Source organism: Heterocephalus glaber, unplaced genomic scaffold (genome assembly GCF_053883595.1).
Source record: "Heterocephalus glaber isolate CG9 unplaced genomic scaffold, H.glaber_assembly_v1.0 deba00001472, whole genome shotgun sequence".
Taxonomy (NCBI): Eukaryota; Metazoa; Chordata; class Mammalia; order Rodentia; family Bathyergidae; genus Heterocephalus; species Heterocephalus glaber.
The window spans coordinates 16,427,355-16,451,218 of record NW_028258315.1 but is presented as its reverse complement, the minus strand read 5'-3'; the positions used below and the strand labels follow the sequence as shown (position 1 = coordinate 16,451,218).

Below are 23,864 nucleotides of genomic sequence, written 5' to 3'. Positions count from 1 at the left end.
TGCAAAACCCTTGCTAGGAAAGATCAAGGCAACCAAGTTTAAGGAGTTAATTTGAGCAGAAATGTGTGTGAAGGATTTTTAGTAAAAACCACGTTCTCCTGGTGATGGTAAGCAATGCTAGGTAAGGCTGACTGTCAGACATAGAGTCATTCAACAATCATTCAGGCACCACATTGCATTCTGAGGACCTCACACTGCCAATCTGTCAAAAATAGTACTGAATAGCAATAATTGTGTTGCTGGTTTTCTTTAAAGGCAGTTTTTCTTGTGGATCATTGCAGCTGTCAGTTACATGAATTTTGGGATGAATATGTGTTTCCAGACTTTCTGGTGAAGGTGTTTCCCTGTGTTTGTAGCAGTGGGTCAGGGGTGAAAGACGAGTGTTAGCCATCAGCAGCAGAATGAACTGAAGGCTCCAGGCTGCTTGGGCACAGGAACCATCTCGATGAATTTGCCTCTTGTCGTGGGCATCCAAGTCAGTTCTGAATTGCAGTCTTGACTCTGCTCTTCACTGAGAGAATAATTCCCACCTCAGGGAATAGATGCGAAGCAACAAAATGCTCTATGTTCATGGGTCACCTTCTTTCTCAGACTTCCAGACAGTATAATTCAAGGGCAAATGTGCTAATCAGCACCAAAACGTCAATAACAACAGAACTAACACAATTTTCTACTATTCAGAACTGCTACAACATGATCAATACTGTGGTGTCCAAGATACTAATTCTCCTCATTGCTTTGTAAAGTATTACTATTCCCACTTTTTAGCAGGGGAAATGGAGGTTTAAGCACATTTATCTCCTCCCTTTTTCTGTCCTTCTCCCTCTCTCTGTCTCCTTCTCTCTTGTGCAGAGCATTACACCTAGGGCCTGGCACATGCTAGGCAAGGGTTCTGCCCCTGAGCTACATCCCTGACCAATATTTCAATTTTTTGAGATTAATTTTGGCTTGCAATATGAACGCTTTTAAAAAAGGGGCATAAAATTTGTCAAGCAATTGTTGTGAATCACCACATTTATCAATTTCCACATTCCTGCCACCGAGCTCACAGATGAAGGAGACGGTCATGGGAACAAATGGTCCCAGGGAGCCATCTGGCTGAGCCACAGAGGTGGGTGGGTGAGGACACTGGTCTGCGGGTGGCTGGGCTCAGGCAGGACAATCAGAGGGGCTGTATCTGCTCATTAGGGATGAGAGGCAATCGGGGGAAGGGCATTCCACGGGGAGAGGACAGCACAGAAATATGAACAGGAGCTCCAGGTCAGGGCCTGCTCAGGAAGCAGCAGATTCTCCTGGATGCCATGCACTCAGGAGCACAAGGGGGCTTCCGGGGGACAAGACTGCACACCAGGCAGGGATCTGCTTTTGGGGAGACTTCTGTGGGATGCTGAGGAATGTAGAGCTTAGTGAGGAGCCCTGCAAGGTCTTCAAGCAGAGCAGTGGCCTGGCTGCAAGTTTAGAATGGCCAACCTGGCAGGAAGGGGAGACTCGGAGCAGGGGACAGCCCAAGTCAGAAGCAGAAACCAGTCTGAAGGCACGTGTCAGGGGCAAGCTGGGGGACGGAGGAAGGTGACTGTAAGGGTGATGGTGACAGGAGGAAGGGGCGGATCTGAGAGGTACAGCCCACGTTTATAGCAGCACAAGAGCTGGATTGTGGAAGCAGCCTATACGCCCATCAACAGACGAATGGACCAAGAAGTACTACTCAGCCACGAGGAAGTATAAACGTGAGTCTTTTGTAGGAAACCGGACATCATAACCCTAAGTGACATAAATTATACACAGAAGGTTGAATATTGGATGGCTTCTCTTATATGAGAATTCCAAATATAAATAATTTAGAGAGCAAAATAAAAGAGAGATGATAGGAAACAAGGAGGCAGACCTTGTGGGGATGGGAAGGGGGGTCTGAGGAAGGGGGAGAGGGGAGGATGGGGAGAGAATGCGGTAAGTGAGTGTGCTCATTCCCCACGATGAATGCAATTATTAGATCACAAATATATAGCAATTAAAAAAAAGAGGCAGAGCTTCCCATAAACACGACGGGGAGATGCTCGCTTCTCTGTTCTATCTTCAGCCCCAGGCACATAGTGAGCTGCAAGAGTCAAGTGCTGAGTTAGTGAATGGGGAGAATGTGAAGAGCACTGGGTGGGTGTGGGGGCAGTGCATGGCTCCTAGTTCAGGGACTGCTGCTTAAATGTGCAGCTGCCTGTCAGTGAAATCCAGAAAACCTGCTGGGTTCTGTGAGCAGAGCTGGACGCAGGCGCCCCCATGGCTGCTTAGCTTAGCAGAGGGGCCAGGAGCTGCATGGCATGAGGTCCACAGGATAGGGCCAGAAGCCTCCAGCCCATTTCACTTGGATCTTAAGGGGGAAGATGATTAGCCAGCCTTTGGGTCAGGGTCACAGAGCAGGTGACAGAAGACTTCTTTATTTTTGGTTTTTGAGACAGGGACCCCTATGTAGTTCAGCCTGGCCTTGAACTCATGGCAATCCTCCTGCCTCAGCCTCCCAAGTGCTGGGATTGGGTGGTGTGCACCACCACATCTGGTTCAGAGCTCTGTAGGTCCCTAGCCTTAAATGATCAAAAGATCTCATACAATGGTATTTGGAAGTTGATTTATAAGGAATGTTCTTGGTCTTTTTATGATATTCTGGCCATGCTTCAAAACTTAGAGTTTATCTCTGTTATTCCCTTGAAAACATTTAAAATGAGCTTAAATTATCAATAGTCACAACTTCTTGGAGAGTTACTTCCTGTTGTTTTGTAGACGTTTCCTATTTTATTGCTTTTTCTTTTAAAATACGCTTCCATGAAATCAGTATGGAGATACCTCAAAGAACTAGGACTAGAGGTCCCATTTGACCCCGCTATTCCCCTGCTGGGTATCTTCGCCAGAGAATTAAAAGAATCATACCACAGTGATATATGTGCACCCATGTTCATAGCAGCACAATTTGTAACAGCTAAAACTTGTAAACAGCTCAATTGCCCATCAACCTGAAACTGGATAAAGATGTGGTTTTTTTTATAAAATGGAGTACTACTCAGCCATAAAGAATGAGAAACTAGAGACATTTATAGCTAAATGGATGCATATTGAGGCCATACTCTTAAGTGAAATAAATAGGACACACATGTGTAAATACCAAATAGTTTCTCTGGTGTGAGAAACTGAAAGTGTAAATAAGGATTAAAATGATTAAAATGAATAATTGATAATTTGAAATAGGAAAAGGTCCAAAGGTGTAGGGGTGGTGGGAGGGGAAGGAGAAAGGAAAGAAGGGAAAGGAAAAATTATGAGAAAAGAAAAAAAAGTGGAAACAAAGTCTTTGTAAATAGGGAAGGGTGGAGGGGTGAAGGGAGCACAGGGAATGGGGGAAAAATAAGAACCAAGATACATCATGGACAGGTACAAGCACCCAATGATAAATGTATACCTAAAATGTACCAATAAAAGAATTTAAGCAAAAAAGAAAGAAAAGAATACGCTTCCATGAACACGGAAGATTGCTGTGTAAAAGGGACACCAGCCTTAAAAGCCCGCGTGCTGAGTGTTCAGTTTCATCCGTGAGCCTCACGGGAGCGGGCCCTGGGGACACAAGGTGGCCCTCCACCCCTGCCTCCCTCACCTGCTCCTCCTTGGAAGCCTCCGCACTCCACGGTGGCCTCACAGAGGCCTCCCGGGACAAGCCTTTGAGGGCCCCTTGCACGAGGTTCTTTCCCATCAGTCTCTGGTTCCAGACAAAGAGGGGAAAGAGCACTGGAAGGGGAGCAAAGAGTCAGCCTGGGGGACCTGGCTGGCATTTAGAGTCTCCTTTTAAAATGCACAAAAGTTTTGGGAAAGAGTGACCTTATTAATAATTACTAACCCTGTTAGTTCCCAGCGAGCCCTTCTGCAGGGTTGGTGGAAATCGGCCCAGAGCAGCCAAGGGGCTGACAAAGAAAAGGAGGAGGGGGAGGGAGGTGGGAGCTTTCTTGGAGGTCCAGGGTGCTGAGAGTGAGTCCCAAAGCTACCATCCCCGCTGCGTCTCAGAACTGGGGCTGGACCTGATCTCAGGACCGCTCCTTCGCTCCCTCGGGCTGGGGTGTCACTGGTTAGTAAGCCTGGCTGCGGGGAGCTGGGTGCACTGGTAACCAGAGGCTTGTGCCTTGGGCTGGAAAGAGCCGAGGTGTACACTGCGGGTCTCTGGCGAGTTCTGTAATTGAACATCTGTGGGCTTTGATCTGGCTCCATCTGTATATGGAGTACAGCGTTACACCCACAAGCTCCAGCGCGACATTGTGAAAACTAACAGGTGATAAGAGGATCTTGAGATCTTCGAATTAAAAAGACCCTCATAAATATTCACATAAAATGCCATCAGTATTTGTACCATTTATATTAGAACTGGGGAAAAAATCCCTCAGGACTGAGAATCTATTTATTTTACCATTTCTATTTACCATTTTATTTATCTCAAATTCTCTTCCAGCTGAGTAGCGAAACTGGACAATAACAGCATCTGAGTTTTGCATTTTGGATTCATTTCAGAGAACGTTCATCTCATGCCAATAAAAGGTGATTTCTAAAGACAGTGAAAGGAAACCATCTTTGTTAGGAACAGTGTGTGGCCAGAGAAGCAACAGGATGTGGATCTCAAGACAATGTCAGTAATAGCAGTGGCTCCAGGTGTCCATGGGAAGGTGCTGATTGCTCCCCAAACCGTTTTTCTCTACTGGGGTTTCTAAGGAAACAAGGCAAATCCACCAGGCAGAGCTCCTGCTCAGTCCCACGTGACCAGTTCCACGGACACAACGCGCATGCTCAGGCCCGTATGTATTCTCCTTACCTTTTTAATTTGTCAGCCTCCCAGGAGATGTGTTAGAGAGAGATGAAAGGTGAGGTGTTTACAAACTAGCAGTGAAATGTGATATTTATCCTGTTAGCTGAAATAAGCCGGACAGATGTATTTTTTGTTAAAATTAAAATTGTGAGCCCTATCATATTACCCCCACCAATGCCGCCAGATGCACAGCGGAGCCCTGACAGACAGGAACTGTGTGGTCATTTGAGTCAGGCTGCGGCTTCCAACAATTCATTACTGGGAGCTCGTTAGGGGGCCTTACCAAGAGGGGGCCTCACCCCAGCATCCAACACACAGAAGCAGACTCCTGAAATTGGTTTAGAAATTATTCTTTTCTAACTCTCCATGCCCACAAATATTCTTGCAATCAGAAAAAAGCTTTTGGGAAAAATGAAGGAAACCAGTCACTTTTTATTCGGTTTGCAAAAATGGTTCTCATCTCAGGCTAGCAGACTAGACCTGCTTCCAAGGCCAGGAGCTTGGGAATGGATTCTCTCCTCCACAATGGTCCCTGGGACCCCCCCCCCCCCCGCCCCGCCCTTTCCTCTGGACTTGTACAACTCCAAATAGGACAGGCCAGAAGACAGACAGAAGGCACACAGGAGATGCTCGAGAAGGCTGCTTTCTGGGGCAAGCTCCTTTAGATTTCCCTTCCAGGTGCTCTGGTACATAGTACAATTTGGCCTATTTTTCTTATCATTGCACAGTGAGTTGGAGTTTCCCGGTCTGAGAATAATATTGCCAGCAATACCAGAGAGGAAATCCCTGACCTGCCATTCTGGTGGAGCTTCCGGAGGGCTCTGCGTGTGGCAGCGGGAGGCGGGCATGTGAGAATGCTCACTCAGGGTCCTGAAGTCCCGTTAAAGGTAGGAACCCCCCACTTCCGTACCTTTCCTTTGACCCTGTATCTGGTTCTTTTGTATGGTGCCTAAGCCGAACACTCTCTCACTGTAACAGTGAGCCCCAGTCCAGGTGTATCCGTGGTTGTCACCTTATCTGCAGCCTGCAGAGCTGGCCTACTCTGGGTTTGTTCCCTTGGACTGTGGCCAGGTGCACACCAGCAGCATCTTTCCTTCACGTGTGTACGTGTTTTGTGTGTGTGAATGTGACAACTTAGAAATTTGCAAAGATTTTCAGAGACTGTCCAAAACACAAGAAAAGAATGAAAGAGGAACACTGGATGTTGTTTATGCTATGTACTCTGGACTCCTAAGGAGCAATTTTTCTATCTTCCTCTTTATTTTTATTTTTTTTTACTGGGTATCAAACCTGAAGCCTCTGCATGAGCTTGTCCCCAGCCTTTTCTTTATTCTCTGTTACTCAGGCTTGTGATCCTCCTGCCTCAGCTTCTCAGAGCACTGAGATTAGAAATGTGCACCACCATGCTTGGCTCTGAGGAGGAATTTTGTGATACCTCTTGGTAGCACCACCTATAAAATTATCTGAAATTAAGAAAACAACAACAAACACAATATGATATATTTTCTAAACAATAAACTATCCACACAAATACAATTCCATCTGTGGACACCCTGAGTCATGAATGGAGGATGAGGCAGCTAAGGTAAACAGCTTCCAAAGAGACAAGAGAATAAATGGTGATAGCCACAGAGGAGTATGTGGTGACCTGAGCCATGGCATGTCAGGACAACTGGCCCAAACTGTGGCTGCTCTACCCAGATAATGATGTTAGAACACCACCTGACAACCTAGTGTTATGGGTTGAATTGTGCATCTCCCCATTCATAGACTGGAGTCCTAACCATAAGGATCTCAGAATCGCCCTTAACTGGGAATTGTCACTGAATATGTAGTTAGTTAAGATAAGGCTACGTGGAATTTGGGTGTGCTTCTGATCCTGTATGACTGGTGCTATGGCTTGATTCTTTGTCACCTCCCAAATTCATGCTGAAATTTGATGACTGATAAAATAAAACAGTACTGAGATGGGACCTTTAAGAGGTGATTCAGTCATGATGGCACCACCCTCACGAATGGATTGATGCCACTGGCATGGGAATGGCTTTCTTATAAATGGATGAGGTTGACTCCTTCTTGCTTTTCTTGCCCATGTGCTTGACGCCTTTCACTGTGTTATGCTATAGTAAGAAGAGGCTAGCCCCTCAATCTTGGATAGCCTGGCCTCCAGAGCTGGGAAAAATCAATTTCTGTTCACTATAAACTACCTGATTGCTAGGATTCTTTAACAGCAGCACAAATGGGCTAAGAAAAATGGTAGGCATCCTTATGAAAAGGGGAAATGCAAATACAGACACATATGCACATAGGGGAATGCCATGGAAACATGAAGACAGACATCAGGGTGCTGTGTTTATATTCCAAAGAACACCAGATTTCCAGCAAACCACCAAAAGGCAGGAGAGAGGCCTGGAGCAGAGAATTCCCTGGCATTTTTCAAGGGGACACGGCTCTGCCCACACCTTGATGTCAGGCTTCCAGCTTCCTGATTGCTGAGACAGTAGAGTTTTCTTGTGTAAGCCACTCAGTTCATGGTACCTTGCTATAGTAGTCCTAACAAATGAATGCATCTAGAAAGCAAGACAGACAAGTAACCTTGAGCTTTGAAGGACAAGAATACCAACAGAGTCGGGAAAAGATTGTGATAGCATAAAACCCGGGACAGATAACAGAAAATTTCCTAAGTGAAGTCTGGCTTGGACATCGTGAGAGTCCCTAGAAATGTCAGGGGTGGGTGACTGCCCAGGGCCAAATTCCCCTCTGCATCCTCCTCTATTATCTTGAAAATATAATGAAAAAAAGATGTAAGGTACAAAAATGAAAGTCAGTACTTAGTGATGTAATGATAATCATTTAATCAAATTTCTCTCCTAAGACTGTGGAGGAGAAAAAAGACTGCATGGAGAAGCTAAGACAAGGCCAAGGGACAGCACTCGACCAGGATCACTGTGCCCTTTGAAGGCAGAGGACCCTGTTTTAAAACTGAAAACATCCGGATAATTAAAAATACAGCAGTTCACGAAAACTCACAGCCATTACGCCATCCTGGAGACAATGATTGGCCTAGATAGAGATTTAAAGACATCTTTGAAAAACAAATATATTAGAGTAGTAAGCAGGAATTATATAATATCATGAACATGGTGGTAAATTAGCAAAGAAATTCTGCAAAGAATGTTTTGGCAGAACCTCAAAAGAATCTCAGATAATAACTACAACGAATGAGTAGTAGAGGAGGAAGAAAAGATTCCTTTTGTTTCCTAGGAGGAATCAAAGTTTATTTAATAGAAATAAATAAAAGCAATTAAAATGGTTTTTCTGAAATACATTAACATGAAAAGTTAGACCACTTAAGGTTATTTTTTGGCCTAGCTCAAAAAGAAACAAACAATTTAACAGCTGCTGCAGAAACCACAGAAATGAAAAGAGAAAGCAAGAAATGATAACAATAAAGATAAATTTACTCGGGCTTATGCACAAATAAGGCATCAAAGAGTGAGCATGAGCAGACTAAATTTGCTTATTAAAAAGAAAAGAAACTGACTAGGTGAAAAAATAAAATTCAACAATTTGTCTTTTAAAAGAAAAAAATCTAGTACCAAGTCATTTTGGAGGTGAGAGGAACGAGGTCTGAGATTTAACCCACTTGTATGAATACCAGAGCGAAAACGCTGTCGGCTCTTCCGTATGTCAGGCACAATTTGCCATATATGAGTCTTGCTTATCCTGCAAGTCCAGGCTCAAGGGGCTCCTTCCACATGGCCTCTTCCTCAGCTCTGCTAACCTCCAGCTACCTCAGGCCTCCATCAGCTCAGCATTTGTCTTTTCCTGCATTAGATCCTGATCTCCTAGACAAAGCAGGAAGACTGTCTCTGTGTACAACTAATAAAATGATAGAATTCAACATGTTTATTAAAATGACAATTTTATGGATAAGGAAAAGAAAGATGGATATTTCAGGCCCATTCTTTCCTGGCATGAACAAAAGCACAGAGACAAGAAAACACTTGTGTTCAGATAACTTCACTTGTCCAGTGACTGGGATATTGGATTTAACACTGAGTAGGAGTTTTGGGAAAAGTATTTAAACGCTAAATTTAACAGCAAGTTTCAAAGACTTCGACTTATTCTCTGTGGTCTGGGATCAATTGCACGGGCAATGGGGAACAATGGTAGGATTTCTGATTAGTTTTGTTTTCTGCTATTTGCTTTCTAACAATAGTAAAAGTGAAAAACAGGGAACAGACTGGAAGAGAGGGAGCTTTGAGGCAGAGACTGGTTATAAGACATCATATTATAGGGTTTGTCAATGGATGGTGGAATTTTTCTTCTTATGTCCCTCATTTCTTTTCTCTCCCCTTTGTTTTTTTTTGCAGTACTGGGGATTGAACCCAGGGCCTTCACACCGATCTACATACCAGCAAGTTTTTAACATGTTCTATTAAAAAATTAAAAAATAGGTCATCTCTTTCTCTTCCTGTCCTTCTCTTCTCTTTTCCTTTTTCCTTTTCCCCTTCATTCTTCTCTTTCTTCCTACTTGTTCATTCCTTTCTTCCCTTTGTCCCTCCCTTTCTCTCACCCTTCCTCCTATGTTAGTTAGATTTAGGTTGTAGTGATGAAATACCTGAGAAGAACAACTTAAAGGATGAAAGATTTATTTGGGCTCACAGTTTCAGAGGTCTCAGTCCATGGTCATTGGTGGACCTGCGGGGAGGGGAGGAGGAGCATCATGGCAGAAGAGGATAGTGGAGGAAAGCTGCTCATCTCAAGCCAACTTGGGAGCACGATACAGAGACAGAGAGCACAAGAGCAAAGGGCCAGGGACCTGATACAGTCACTGAGGTCAAATCTCTATGATTCACTTCCTTCAACGAGGTCCTACCTTGTAAATGTCCATTAGCTCCCAATAATGTCATCAAATTATGAATCCACTGATGGATTGATTACTCCACAGATGAAGTTAGAGCCTCATTATCCAATCACTTTCCCAAAAGCCTATCAGATGGAAACTAAACCTTTAGCATGATGAGTTCTGAGGAACAATTTCAAACCCAAATTATGGCACTTCCTTTCAGAATTAGAGCAAATGGGAATAGAGGATCCTAGAACATCACATGACCAGGACATCATCAAGACTCAGAAAGTGGCTGGAGGTGAGAAGTGAAGGAAAAGGAAGAATCAAGAGGGCTCAGGCATTTCTAGTTCAAGTGACATGGTAGCTGGGGTTCCATCACTTAGGGAGAAGAATGAGGAGGGAGACAGTGTTTGTTAGAGGTGTGAGTGGCTCTAGAGGAAGTACACGTGAGGCTCGTGTGGGACAACTGAGCTTAGGGTCAAGATGCATCTCCATATTTGTTTGTTTGTTTTTTTTGGACCTTGTGCTTGCAAGGCAGGGGATGGAACCACTGAGTTAAATCCCTGGCCCACATCTCCATGTTATTGATAGACAACTGGCACCTGTACCAGAGGAGTGAAGGACATCATGGAAACCGATGAAGTGGACCAAGGAGAGAACAGGTTTCACAAATTTCTCTTCTGATGAGTGAACTCTTAAAGGATACATGTGAGGAGTAGGGGAAGGAGGAGAAATCAGAAAAATAAATTAAATAATAGACAATGTAGAATGAACAGTTTCATTATACAAAGGGAAGAAAAAAACTTTGAAGAAGGTGATGGTCCATGGTAATAATTCTTCAAGGAGGCCGAATGGAATAAGAGCAATTAAGAAGAGAGCAGGATGCTGGGAAAGTCATTTTTGGTAAGATGATAAGGTGAGAAGACACAGGACAAGAGACTGAAAAGTGACAGAGAAGTGAGGACATGAAATCAAGGGACAGAGGATTCTTAAGAAGTCTGGCAGTAAAGGGAGGGGAAACAGAGATGGTGTAGACCATCGAGGAAGTTGCTCTTTTTTTGTCAGAAACCTGATTTGGTTTGTAGACTAAACAGAAGGAGCCAGCAGGGAGAAAAAGAAGGGAATGATTGATTAGATAAGTTTCTGGAGTAGGTGGAGGAGGCCATATGGAAACACAAATGGGGAACTTATAATGGTACTGATTAGAAGAATGCTGAGTAAGAGGCAACAAGGGGTTGCTACATGACCACAACACAACAAATATAAAGGATTAAATGTTTCTGTCCCAAATGACATTAAAAAAAAGAATAGCATAAAAAATGCAAGAAAAAGTAAAATTAGTAAAATTGTGTAACTTAACCTTCTGTTATGGACATAACAAATAAAGAATGCAGACAAAGTTGAAAAATGGAATGACTAAGAAAAAACTAACAGATTTACAGAACAGCCTAGATATCTGGATTAAAACCAGTCACAGCTTGTTTTCCAGAAAAAGTTTTTTTCCCCCCAAATTTATCACCAGAAAAAGGAGAAAAAAGCCAAATCAAAGAGAGAATGACATATCCATGGGCACCAGTTCCAGAACTGGAAACTCTTAGCTTTCATATTTTTTGCTGTCACTGAGTAATACCAGACAAGAAATCTTGATTTTCCTGTGCTTTATTCCTTATCTACATGGGAATAATATTCCTTAATACCAATCCATAGGCTAAGAGATAACTGCCGAGGCCTTTAATGATGACAATGTGAATCTTCTTTGCATCCCTTCTGGTTTTCTTACTATAAAAGGTAACTGGGGTTGACTTTCCAAGTATATTTGTTTCTACGACAAGAGGAGGGTCTCAGAGACTCATTTAGTAAGTGATCTGGGGGCAAGGTGCTAATCGTCCTGAACATCTGGTAAGTCTGGTGTGCCTTGATGATTTATGCATTCTGTTTATTTCTGAGCACCTAACACAAGCACTGGACACAGGGCCGGGCATTCACTGCTCTGAAGTACTAGATAACCACACTATATCATAGCAGCTCCTCCCTAGTACTTATTGGTAGTCATTTTAAGTGTTTACCCACTGTCTAAGTCAACAGCCAAATTGATTAGTGCCAGGGACAACATATGAACAAAACAAGTCAATGTAGAGGAAACAACTAAATTTAGGATAACCTGATTCAAAATAAGGGAATAGAAAGAAGTCAGAGAAGTTAAAGTGGCCAGATGATTTGGCGGAAGTGGGCAGGCAGTCCTGTATTCCACAGTTCTATTTCTCTGGTATTGTCTTCTTACTAATTTACACTTACACTTTGCTTTCCTGACCCCAGAGGTGGCAAATGACGGACAAAGAAGGAAATACGAGCTAAGAGTTTCAGAGAGGCACTGTGCTAAAACATTTTGAGGAGCATGGGCATGTGATCTGCTCATAGCTCCCTCCCTCGCTTCTAACTGATGAGCCACAAGGTTGCGCTCATGTGTCTCTACTCCCTTGCCTCACATGACTCCTGTTGCTCTTGGCTGATTCCTTTTCCTTTTCAAACCTTGTCAGATAGAAGAATGAAGAAAGGCTGATTGAGAAGACCAGAAGACCCTCCCCAAGGCACTCTGAAGTGTCGCCTTTGAATTTGTCATTCTTTGATTGCTAGTTTTGAAAAGGATGATTCAATCTCAAGTACAGTATCAGAGGATTACAGAAAGATTCTAAAGTCTCTGTCCAAGCCAGAAAATGTTGTCGAGAGAGAAAAAGAAAAGGCGGGAGTTCTAACTTTTCCACAAAAAGAGTTTCAAAGATATATACAATCCAGGACACCTTTACAAAAAGATCTTGCAAATTCTAAAGAGTAATGTAAAATTATTAGTGATGAATATTTACAATAGCTGTCACAGTTTCAGATAGGACAGTTAGGATACAGACTTTTAATGGCTATATATGCAATTAGAATTCTTCAGGGACTCTTGTAATCACCGTGAACAGTATATTTATAACCACTTTCTAAGACTTGGAGCCATATTTTTCCCATTTTAAATAATTACAAAGGTTTTATTTGTATCTCACTTTTATGATTTATAGTTTGCCTGGTCTGTGCTTTACTTGCTGTCAAGCTGGTAAAATATGAAGCTTCAAATTATGGCCCTGTCCCTCTGGGAGAAGAGAATCCAATTTACGACTTTCCAAGAGGAATCCTATGCACATTCAACTATCAGATATTCAGCCAAATAAAATGATGGGACTCCTGTCATTTGAGTCATTTAAATCCAATTTGTGTGATGTGCTGGTCATTATTCTGTACAGCCAGTCTATCTGCAAGGAGACGGAAAACCATGGAGTCGTCCACTGCAGTTTCTGTAGTTCAAACTGTACAATTGTCAGCTTCAGAAGACACATATTGGACACTGACAACAATCTCAGGGCCTCAAGAAAGCACTGTTTTTCACAATTTACATGGAAATTCTGCATAGGAAAGAATCCCTCTAATTGGCACATTTTTCAACAGCTTTTAAGTATCAGGCCAGCTGGATCTCCGCAGCCCATGTGAATTTAATCAGCACACTCTTCCCAGAACCTATATTCTACCATCACTGACTGCCTGAGCTACATCTGCCACCCAAATCTGGTTGTGATCATTTCTCATCGTTAGCTCTACGCATCTAGAAATGAACCACTCCATGGCCCCTCAGAGGGACTCATTTTGTAAAAGGGTGCCTAAGAGAAATGGTATCTTTGAAATGAAGTGGCTTACAAACACCATAAGGCTTGTTCTTTCTCTAATTTCCCCTTTTCTAAATTCCCATAAGAAATGTTCTTTCAAGGCTCAACCTATGTGGCAGATCTATGACTTAGATTTTACCAGTTCTACCCTCCATTGATATCTCAGTCCTTTTAAATACACCTTCAAATGTCAATTTTTTTTTAGCAAAATATAACAGTAGGATAATAAATAAAAATGTCCTTTTCCTTTGTTCCCTTCCCTGTGGCACAGGAAACCATTAACTCAGCCCTTATTCCTTAAAGCAACCAAAGGTGATTAGGAGCCTGAGCCTGTCTTATTATCAAACTTGGCATCAAATAAAATATCCTGAAGACCACAATATGTCATAAAAGCAGAGACACATCAATTCTAAAAATTCCTGAAGCTCTGAGAGTCTCGTTGAAGAGATGCAGAACATGCACAAGGCAGTAACAATGGATTGTTTCCAGAAGAACACATGAACAAGCTACTTGCAGTTTTGCAGACTACTACCTAGTTGCTGAGGAGGAATTCAAGGCCATGAAGAGATCTTCAGGAGGCAGTTAATATGTTCCTTAATAGAAGAGTGGTAGTGTTCGTGGGAGATGGTGGGATTTAAGGCAGGGGATGGTAACATCTAAGACAAGTGCAAAACACCGGAATGTAAGAATCATGGCAAATAATGTCAGCCAGACCCTATTTTTCCAAAATATGGCTCACTACAAATGAAATAATAATAGATATAGAAGTGTTAAATGCTCTGGCTGCTATGCAGTAGGCAATCAGTAACCACTTGGTTAAAAAAAAAAAAAAAGCTCTAAGAAATAAATTACTGGAGTTGAGGAAATTAAAGAGGGCTGGAGTATGTAAAATGAACGGGGCTGTACAAAGATCTAAAGCAACTGCTTACAAGCAAATTTACCTTGCAAGTGATTCCAGATATGGAAACACTAGTTTTCAGAGCAGCTAATCCACCAAAACCTGACAAGAACATTTTTTTCTTGTTTAGTTTATGAAAAGGAATCATCATCAAAGAAGAAGTACATTCTCTAGGTGTTTGCTGCTACAAAGCTAAATATTAAACTGCCCTGGGGGAAGGGATGCAGAGAATAAGAGGAAAAAAATAAATGCTTTCTTCTCTCTCTTGATTGGTTTGAGAAATACCTGTCCTTTCAAATAAACAGATATCAAGATTCTCTCCTATGCAGATCAGGAGAGGAACTAAAAAAATGTAAAATAGTGAATTTGGTCTTTATTTTTCTGACAATGTTGACTTACAATGTTAAAATCTCTGAAAGGCACTGTGCATTTCAGTTAGTCAGATGTATAGCAGTTTTTCTCCTCAGAAAGACAATTACATAAAATTTATTCCAGATTATTTGTAATTTTAGTACTTAGAGAAGTGTCTGCATTTTCAATTAAGAACTAAATATACAAGTTAAAAGTACCGCACAGTGAAGCTTAAATCGAACGCTCACTAGTTGGGGCACATAAACACTAATATCAAATGATGGTTCTGTCATGTGATCCATCCCCCAGCACACACAAATATAGAACATGACCATAAAAAGTAACGGACTGTGCCCTCTGCTAAGTAATTTATGGCGGTGGATCCAGACTGGAATGCCAGCTGGAATTACCTTCTCCTTGCTTCTGCTTTTCACATATACAGCTCTGTACAAAAGATAGAAGCTGCACCCTACAAAGGAGACTTTAGTTAAGGCTGCCGGAGTGATTAACAAGTGGCAGGTCTGAACAAAAGGCCAAAACAGGTTCTCCTGGAACATTTCGAGAGATGTGCTGAATGACTCACAGACTTCTTTTTAAACTGATTTTTGATTCGGGTTGTAAGAGAAAATCTTGTAATCCTTCCAACTTTCGAGATCAGATTTATGGGAGCTAGTGAGCAACCATTTAGCTTCACAGTGGAGAGTGATAAATAGTTGATCATTATTATATTAAAAATACAAAGTGATCCCAACATGTAAGTAAAGAGAATGAAAAATTTCTTAGTTAAACAAATTCACAGTTTTATCCTTCCTGGAGCATTTATCATCAAGGTAGTCTGGAATTCTAACCAACTTAGTACGAAATAGTTGATAAAACAATAGATATTATCTTTCTTTATTAACCTTTGCCCCTCTGATAATCTCCCAAATCCCTAGTGTGTGATAACCACCTCACTTCCTCTGGGCAGCCAGTTGTTATCTAATTCATGTCTTATACAAAGAGAGATGAGCTAATGTGCTTTATCAGATTAAAAAAAAAAATAAAGGTCACCATGAGTGACAGTCCAGTGGGACAGGATCTTAGCAAATCCTTTCTGCCTCCAAAGTCCTGAGTTTCTAAATACCTATAAAGCTACCAACCCATAGTCACAGATCACAGGCTCATTGCAGCTTTATGTTGCTAAAGCAAACAGTCTGGGCAGAAGAATGACAGAATTACTCTCCTTTCTGATTACCCTCCTCTCTGGATCCTGATAAACGAATGATTAGCTTTCCTGTTGGGATTCAGCTCTGACTGGGTAGCTTCAGGCTGTCAACTCCAGCAGACTCTGAAGATATCACAGAAATGAGGCCTCTCCATCTTTCTCTGGGGTTCAGTCTGTGTTAAGCAGCATTTACATCCAGCATGGGCAGCAGGCTTCGCATGCTAGCCAGGGTGTAATTACTGAGGTAATTTTCTTGCCATGTGTGGAAAAGCTCATATAAAAAGCAAATGCTTCCTTCTGCCTCACATCTCCATCTAAAACATGAACTGCTACTCAGACAGCTGCTGGTTATGAAAAAGCAATCCTCCACATACCAGCAAGCAATAGTTTTTACTTGCTCTGTATAGATTATATTTGGCAGGTATTTTATTGAGCTTATGTCTACATGCTTCTCTAGAAATTAAAAGTATATATTGCCTTTGGGTGCTTTTGAGTTGGTAATGAAGAGAACCAACTCATTTAGCAATATCAGTAAGAGCAGAAACTTATGCATATTTATGAAATGAGGATATTAAGTTAATTTGGAAAAGAACATAAAGTGAGCCACTGGTTAGATTCAAAGGCACTATTCCTGCCCCAAGCTGCCCATACAGACCACTGGGAAATACCACTAATAAATAAAAATATAACTGAGTGTGATACAAAGGATGAAAACATCTTCCTTTATATTTCTCTGGTATTTTTTTCTTTTTTAAAGATAAATGTAGAAATTATATATTTAAAAGTCCATTAAAATGGATTTAAAATTTCATTTTATATTTTAAAATCCATTAAAATACTTGCTCTGCACATATAATTAACAGTAGTTACTCAACAGATAATTTTGCCTTTGTATTAAGAAAAAAAAATCTCAACTTGATAACAATATTTCAAAGCAGGCATTTCATTTTACATTAGGGCACAAATTACCTTATTGCATTATGTTCTCTGTCACATGGCCCCTGACAACAGAACTTAGCAGCACTAATTGTGGCTAAATCTTCCAAGAAGACTCAGCAACCCTGATTGAGTAATGCTGTGACATTTTCTGGGCATGAACTTAAGAAACACTTGGGAGTTTGGCTTCATTCATTCATTTACTTTCTCCTTACAATTCCCAGAGCTGCCACTAGCACCAAGTAATTTACCCAAGGCATGTTCTGAGATCAAAGTCACATGCGTACTTTGGCACTTTAAAATATTGGACAATAACTTGACACTTACGGTAAAACATTATATAGGCAAAAAGGATGAATTTACTTTAATTAAAAGAAACTTCAAGTTACTTGTGCAGATATGTCTACATCTCTCTTTTTATACCCAAATGCAACAAGAATGCTGTTTTGTTAGATTTGAAGGTCTTTCTTGTCTTTATCTGAATGGTTAGCAAAATAGGATATTAACTTGAAAAACCTAGATGAGTTTTTAGAAAGACAATACACTTCCAACCGAGAGACCTCACTGTAGCCAAACTAAGTGACTCACGTTTGTAGACTGGTTAGACACTCACCTGGTTTGTGAAATCGTCCAGGCATGCAAGTGGATTAATTTTCCCAGCCTCCCATGTAGCTAAGAATGGCAATGAAATTGAATGAAGGTGGAGGTGATATGCTACTTCTAGTCTTGCCTACTTCTTGGAAATGATCCTGTATTCTTTTTCCTAAGTTAATGGCTAAGGACCTAGAGGCAGTAGGGACCCCAGGATGGAAGATGCTTGCTCCCCAAATGGCCACTGAAGACTGTCAATGAAAAACTAAGATTTGGGGACTTCTTGCTGAAACAGCTGGACTACACTGACTAACATTGACCTCTTAGTACCTGACCCTTGCATGCCTTTTCTCACTTAATTCTCACAATAACACCATGAAGTAGGAATTATTATCAGTAAAGATAAGAAAACATGGGCTTAGAAACTTTAATTGCCTTACCCCAAGTGGGCTACTTGACAAGTTGCTTTGGTTAGAATGGCTCAGTGGAAACGTCCTGTGGATTTTGCCGGGTTAATTCTCCAACAGCCACCCCCCAAAAGAAGATTCTCAAAGTTATGAAACAGATGAATTTGTTATTTTTGCATTTGGATTTAAAAAGCTAATGTGTAGTAGACCTGGAATTCAAATCAAATAGGCCCAAACATTTATCACCTATTAAACTTATTAAAATCCAAAACACATTTATGCTCTCTGGTAATTTAGGCCTCTCATGTACCTAAATAATTACCTGAAGTCCTAAGGTTACTGCCACTAGGCTTTCTTCCTTAGTTTAAAATTAACAATTTATCAGCGAATTTGATTGCTGCTCCAGGCATTAGCAAATCCTGACGGTACGAGTGCTGAGCACAGAGTGTGCTGAGGTGTGCACATCACTCAGAGATGGAGGAAGTGCCAGGAGAGTCTCCAGCCCTCCATTCCCCTCTTATTTTTCAGACTGTACACAAATTGGAAGGAAGGAGAATCAGTTTTTAATTCCTACACGGAAAGGCCTTTTAAAGTGCCAAGTCCAGGGGCCGAGGGTGTAGCTCAGTAGTAGAGCACTTGCCTAGCATATGTGAGGCCCCAGTTCAATCCTCAGCACCAAGAGAGGGATAGTTCAAATAAACAAGAAGAGGGAAAGCAGAACACACACACACACACACACACTCACACACACACTTTCTCTCCCTCACTTCTGGAGGAATATAAAACTCAACCTTTTTAGCTTTTTGCATAGACTAAAATCTACAGAGCAATGGTATGATTTGCACATGGATAGTACTCCCCAAGAGGTCCATATATGAAGGCATGGTCCCCAGTGTGGCAATATTGGGAGGTGGTACCTTTAGGATTGGAGATACCTTTAGAATGTGGGGTCTTGTGTGTGTGGGTCCTTATATCATTAGGGGTGTGACCTTGAGAAGGATTGTGGCACCCTGCCCATCCCCTCTGTCTCTGTCTTCCATCTCACTATGAGAGTGATTTGGTCCAATGCCTGTTCGCAGTTATTGCCATTCAGTGTCCTCATCAAAGTCCCACACCAATTGGACTAGAACCTCCAGTACCACGACCGAAAACAAAAACAATCTTCTCCTTGTTTCATGAGTAGCCTGTGCCAGGTATTTCATTATAGTGAAACGAAGCTGGCTAATACAGGCAGTCAATGACCATAAATCATCTTTCCTGAAGCTGGTAAAATTAGTGTGAGTTTATTTCTTGTCTACCCATGCACATTAACTCTATGCACATGTGTGTGCACACATACACACGCACACATCATTTAATCAACAGGCCTTAACAGTACAAGAAGTGCTAGAGAAAATATGAAACATGTATGGGGGAAGGAGGAAGTCTGATGTACTTCGGGCACAGCAGCTGGGGTCCCCACTATCCAGGCATCTCCCAGGGCTGGACTGGTTGGCCTGGCTGGGAGACCTGCCAGGAAGCTCCCTGGTTACCCTCTTCCTTGGGGGGTGGCACCCAGGGCACTGGAGGCATTGGTCCACTAGAGGCTGCATTTTCAGCTCAGGCCAGGCTTCTGGTCACCCATGGTAGAGGTCATTAAAGATCACCTTTCTCATTTTTCTCTGGTGATGTTTGATGTCACAAGGTCAGGTTTCATTTCCCCATAAAACTCCCATATGTGACTGCAGTGTGAGTCTTGTGTGTAGTCTGTGCAAAGGGCTTTGCATGGTGTTGCAGAATGGATGTGGTTTGAGCTGTCTCTGAGGATTCTTGTGTGGGAAACTTAGTTCTCTGTGACAATGTGAGAGAGCATGGAACCTTCAAGAGGTGAGGCCAACTGGAAAGCAACTGGGTCACTGGGAGTGTTGCCTTAACAGGGACAAAGGCAGTTTTTGTGGGACCATGGTTAATTCTTGCAAGAGGGTTGTTATAAAAAAGCAAGTCAGAACCTTTCTTGCTCTGGCTTCCTGAATCACCATGTAATGATCTCCCCGTCTCACACATGATCTCACCATCATGTTGTCTGCCACCATCTGACATAGCTGGGGTGTGCGAGAGCCAGCACCAGTACCATGTTGTTTGGACTTTCTGCCTCCAAAACTTTGAGCTAAATAAATTTCTTTTCTTTAAAAGGTACCCAGACTCAGGTACTTCATTACAGTAACTGAAAACAGGCTAATGCAGATGATGATTAAGGGAATAGGTCCAGGCCTAGATCCTGCACCAGGTCACAGATATCATTTTCCTTGTTTGTGGACTAGAAATAACACACTTCTCTATAGCCTTCTGTTATAAAAGTAAAGAAATAGTTGAGTGAGCCAGAGTGGGAGCTTCTGGGAAAATTTCCAAGAAAGAATCCTTCCATCAACTGGAAGAAGACAGGCTTCATAAATTCTCACTAAAATTCCTAGACAATAATACTATAAGGACTGGGTCATTTTTTTTTTGCACAAAGGTTTATTTTATAAATTACAAGGGAGAAAAGAAAAGTACGTGATGTTCTGCAAATTTTTAAAAATATGTCCTATGTCACAAGTATTGTAACATATCAATGAGAAAGATGCTTTTGAACTGCAAAGGCTGATCCATTAGGATGCCATGAAACTGATTCACTAGGGTCATGCCCAGTCTTAAAAAATCAAAACCAAAATTGAAAAACAAAAACAAAATGAAATTAAAAAATCTAGAAGAACAGAGCAATAGGACGAACTGGAAAAAAATACCAGAATGCTGTGCACACAACAAGAATAACTTATTCTGTGAAATTGGATGGTGAAATAAAATACATTTTTCTATGGGACATGGTTGAACAAGTTGAAAGCACTTGTATTAGAGAATGTGAAAGACCTGTTGCTCAGTGCCAAAATAAGAAAAGAAATCTGAAATTGGATGTCACCATTGTCAGTCATGGATGTAGATAATCCCCTTATCTTGCTTCTCCTAGGATAGATGAAGGGGTGTGGGTGAGGAACTAGCAGATCTGTGACCCATGGCTTTATTAAAAAGTTGCTTCTGAGTCCAGTATGAATGGAATCAAGGCAATCCATATAAGCTTTCTGTCACTGCATAACAAATTACCACAAGCTTAGTGGCTTAAAAAATACCCATTTATCACCTCCATTTCTGTAGGTCAGAAATCTGGGCAAAGGTAGAGCAAGGTTCTCTGCTTAGGGTCTCATGTGACCGATATGGGCCATACTTGACTACTAATGTTGGTTTCGCTTTGCTTGTATAACTGGTCATCTTCAATAGCAGGATCCAAGGCATTCCCTATGAGGTCCTCTTATCCTAAAATGTTTTCCCTATCCCACCTCAAACTCCTATTAAAATTCATTTCTTCTGTGCTGGGGATATGGCTCAGTGGTTGAGTACTTGCCTAGTATGTGCAAGGCCCTGAGCTTGATTCCTAGCACTGCAAAAAAACCCAAAAGAATCATTCTGTACCTTTTCTCTCAGAGCTTCCTTACAACTCTAAGTAAATAATTACATGAGCAGTTCTTTAATAACTCCTAAATGAGAAAGCAAGCCAACTTACAACAGGCACACAATGTGAGCAAGAAATAAACATCTGCTGTTCTAAGTCCACAGGACTTTGGAGATGTTTGTTACTGCAGCATAACACAGTATTCCAATATAGAAATGTTAGGTGAAAAGAACATGCGTTGGATGTTTGGCTACTAAGGGATCTTATGCTTGGGAAGATTTCAGGTGCAAGGACTTGAGTCTTGCTGCTCAGAGTGTAGTGACAGACCAGAAGATGCAGCATTACCTGGAAGGTGGTGAGAGCTACAGACTCAGGGCCTGCCTGAAATCTACTAAACCAGGTTCTGCACTTTAACAAGATCTCCATGTGATTCAAACAAAGAGTGAAGTTTGAGAAGCAGTGGTAGAGGCAGCTGAAAGTAAAATTCTAAAGCCTCTGAGGTAAAGCTGAGCTTGAGGTATAAAAGGGAGAGCAATCCATTCACTGTAGGTTCTCCCAGTGTGGTCCCCAGACCAGAAGTATCTCTGTCACTCAGGGACTCCTTAGAACTGCAGATTCCTGGGGCTCAACCAAGACCTACTGAATCTCAAACTCTGTAAGTGTGGCCCAGTGTTCCGTGATTTAACAACCTTGCAGGGGATTCTCATGCACACTAAAGCTCGAAAACTACTGCTGGGTGCCAATGGGAGTTAAAATTAGAATAGTTAATTCTCTTTTTCTTGGACAAATGAAGAAGCAAAGGCTTCAAATACAATATTGCTCCCCTGGGAAAAGGCCATCTCCCTTATGATGACATTCTTTATGATGTGTCTTCCAGATGCACCCTGGGAAGAACAAGGCCTAGCCTTGGCAAGTTTCTTGCCACTGTCGTGCAACCTCTGCTTTCCTATCAGATGGAAGTTCCAGGACAGTGCTCTGGGTCAAGACGAAATGGAAGTATATGAAGGGCCAGAAAGGGCACCAAAAACCTTCTTTGCATTTTGCCTACCTGGTCTCACAGGGCCATTTTACACTGGGAACACTGTGGTCAGTGTTTCAGGGGACATTCCCAGTGCACGCCTCCCTTAGAAACATGTCTCCCCTTTATCATGAGTGCAGTAGCGCAAGAAGGGGAGTCTACACAGCCACGTGCTAAGCCACACTAGTAGCCCTGACCATGCTCCTGTTGGGATGTCATAGTCCCATTCATGAACTCCTCTGACGTTAGTTAAAAAAAAAAAGTTAATCCACATTCCTGGTGCCAGAAAAAGAAGAGCCATGATATGCCTAAGAATTTACAGATTCATAAAGATTCTCCTCTACTTTGGTGATTTTGCTTTTTTAAAATAAGCTTGTAATTGATGCCCATGCTGCTGATTCTCATTTTCAAAACATCCATATTGGAGAGAATCTCTGAATGAGAATGATCAGCAGCTTGGGCATCACTTAGGAGCTTATTAAAAAGCAAAATCTTGGGCCATATTGCAGGCACAATAAATCAGACACTGCAATGGAACTCCCTAGATGGTCTGGAAACAGAAGACATGTGAGAAACTCCAATTCTGCCCATCCATGCTACTTACAACATAGAGCTAACCAAAATCAAATCCATACAAGAAAATTATAAATGATCACAAACTTGAATGCTCTTTGATAACAAAGCACCATGAGATCAGAACTAAAAATTAGTAGTAAACGTTTGATTATGAAAAAGCCATGAGGCTAGTAAAAACAAGAGGATACAGATGACATAAATGATTTGACCCTGCAAATTGGTGATGTCCACTGTTACAGTATCAATTTAGTTATAATGACAATATATTAGTAGTATTGCTTCCTTGCAATTGTCATATATATATATATATATATATATATATATATATATATATATATATATTGTTTTGGTACCGGAGATCGAACTCGGGTCCTTGTGCTTGCGCAGCAGGCGGCGAAACCACTGAGCTAAATCCCCGGCTCATCTATATTTTTAAAAGCTTGTTGACTAAGGTTATGAAGATAGAAGAAATGTTTTATACCATGCTCCAGATTAAACACAGAACCTACACATGCTATGCATCTCAGCTTTGGATGTCTGTCACAGGCAGAGGCTCTGTTAGTTCCCTGTTCTCCATCTTGCTCTGCCCAGCCCTAAACAACTTGTCTGTCATGACTCACTCTTACCTCTTGGGGTTGTTGGTACTGAGAGGCCATGAGGAGGAAAGACCGCTGGGCTTGGAAAGCTCCATGTACCATTTCTGCCTGTGAATAAAGAGGAAGACAGCAGTTTCAGTGTTTGGGTTCCTAAACCAATAATTACCATATGACCCAGGAATTCCACCCCTACCAGTATATCCAAGAAAGATGTAAACATATGCTCACCCCAAATCTTGTAAAGGAATGTTCAGAGCAGCATTATTCATCCTAGCCAAAATGTGCAAACAATTCTAATACCTACCAATGGATAATAGATAAACAAAATGTGATGTGTCCATACAATGATGTTTTATTCAGCCTTAAAAAGAAATAAAGTACTATCACATGCTACAACATAGATGAACTTTGAAAATACTATGCTGAGTGATGGAAACCAGTCACAA

At 41.7% G+C, this 23,864-nt stretch overlaps 1 protein-coding gene across 1 annotated transcript in view; it reads right to left on the bottom strand.

The window, feature by feature from the left end:
• Positions 1 to 23,864, bottom strand: part of Cap2 (cyclase associated actin cytoskeleton regulatory protein 2) — a 172,348-nt gene that overhangs the window by 69,012 nt on the left and 79,472 nt on the right. The window contains exon 4 of the mRNA XM_004847637.4: positions 23,449 to 23,526. Coding sequence (XP_004847694.2) covers positions 23,449 to 23,526 — 78 coding nt within the window. The remainder of the gene's footprint in view (positions 1 to 23,448; positions 23,527 to 23,864) is intronic.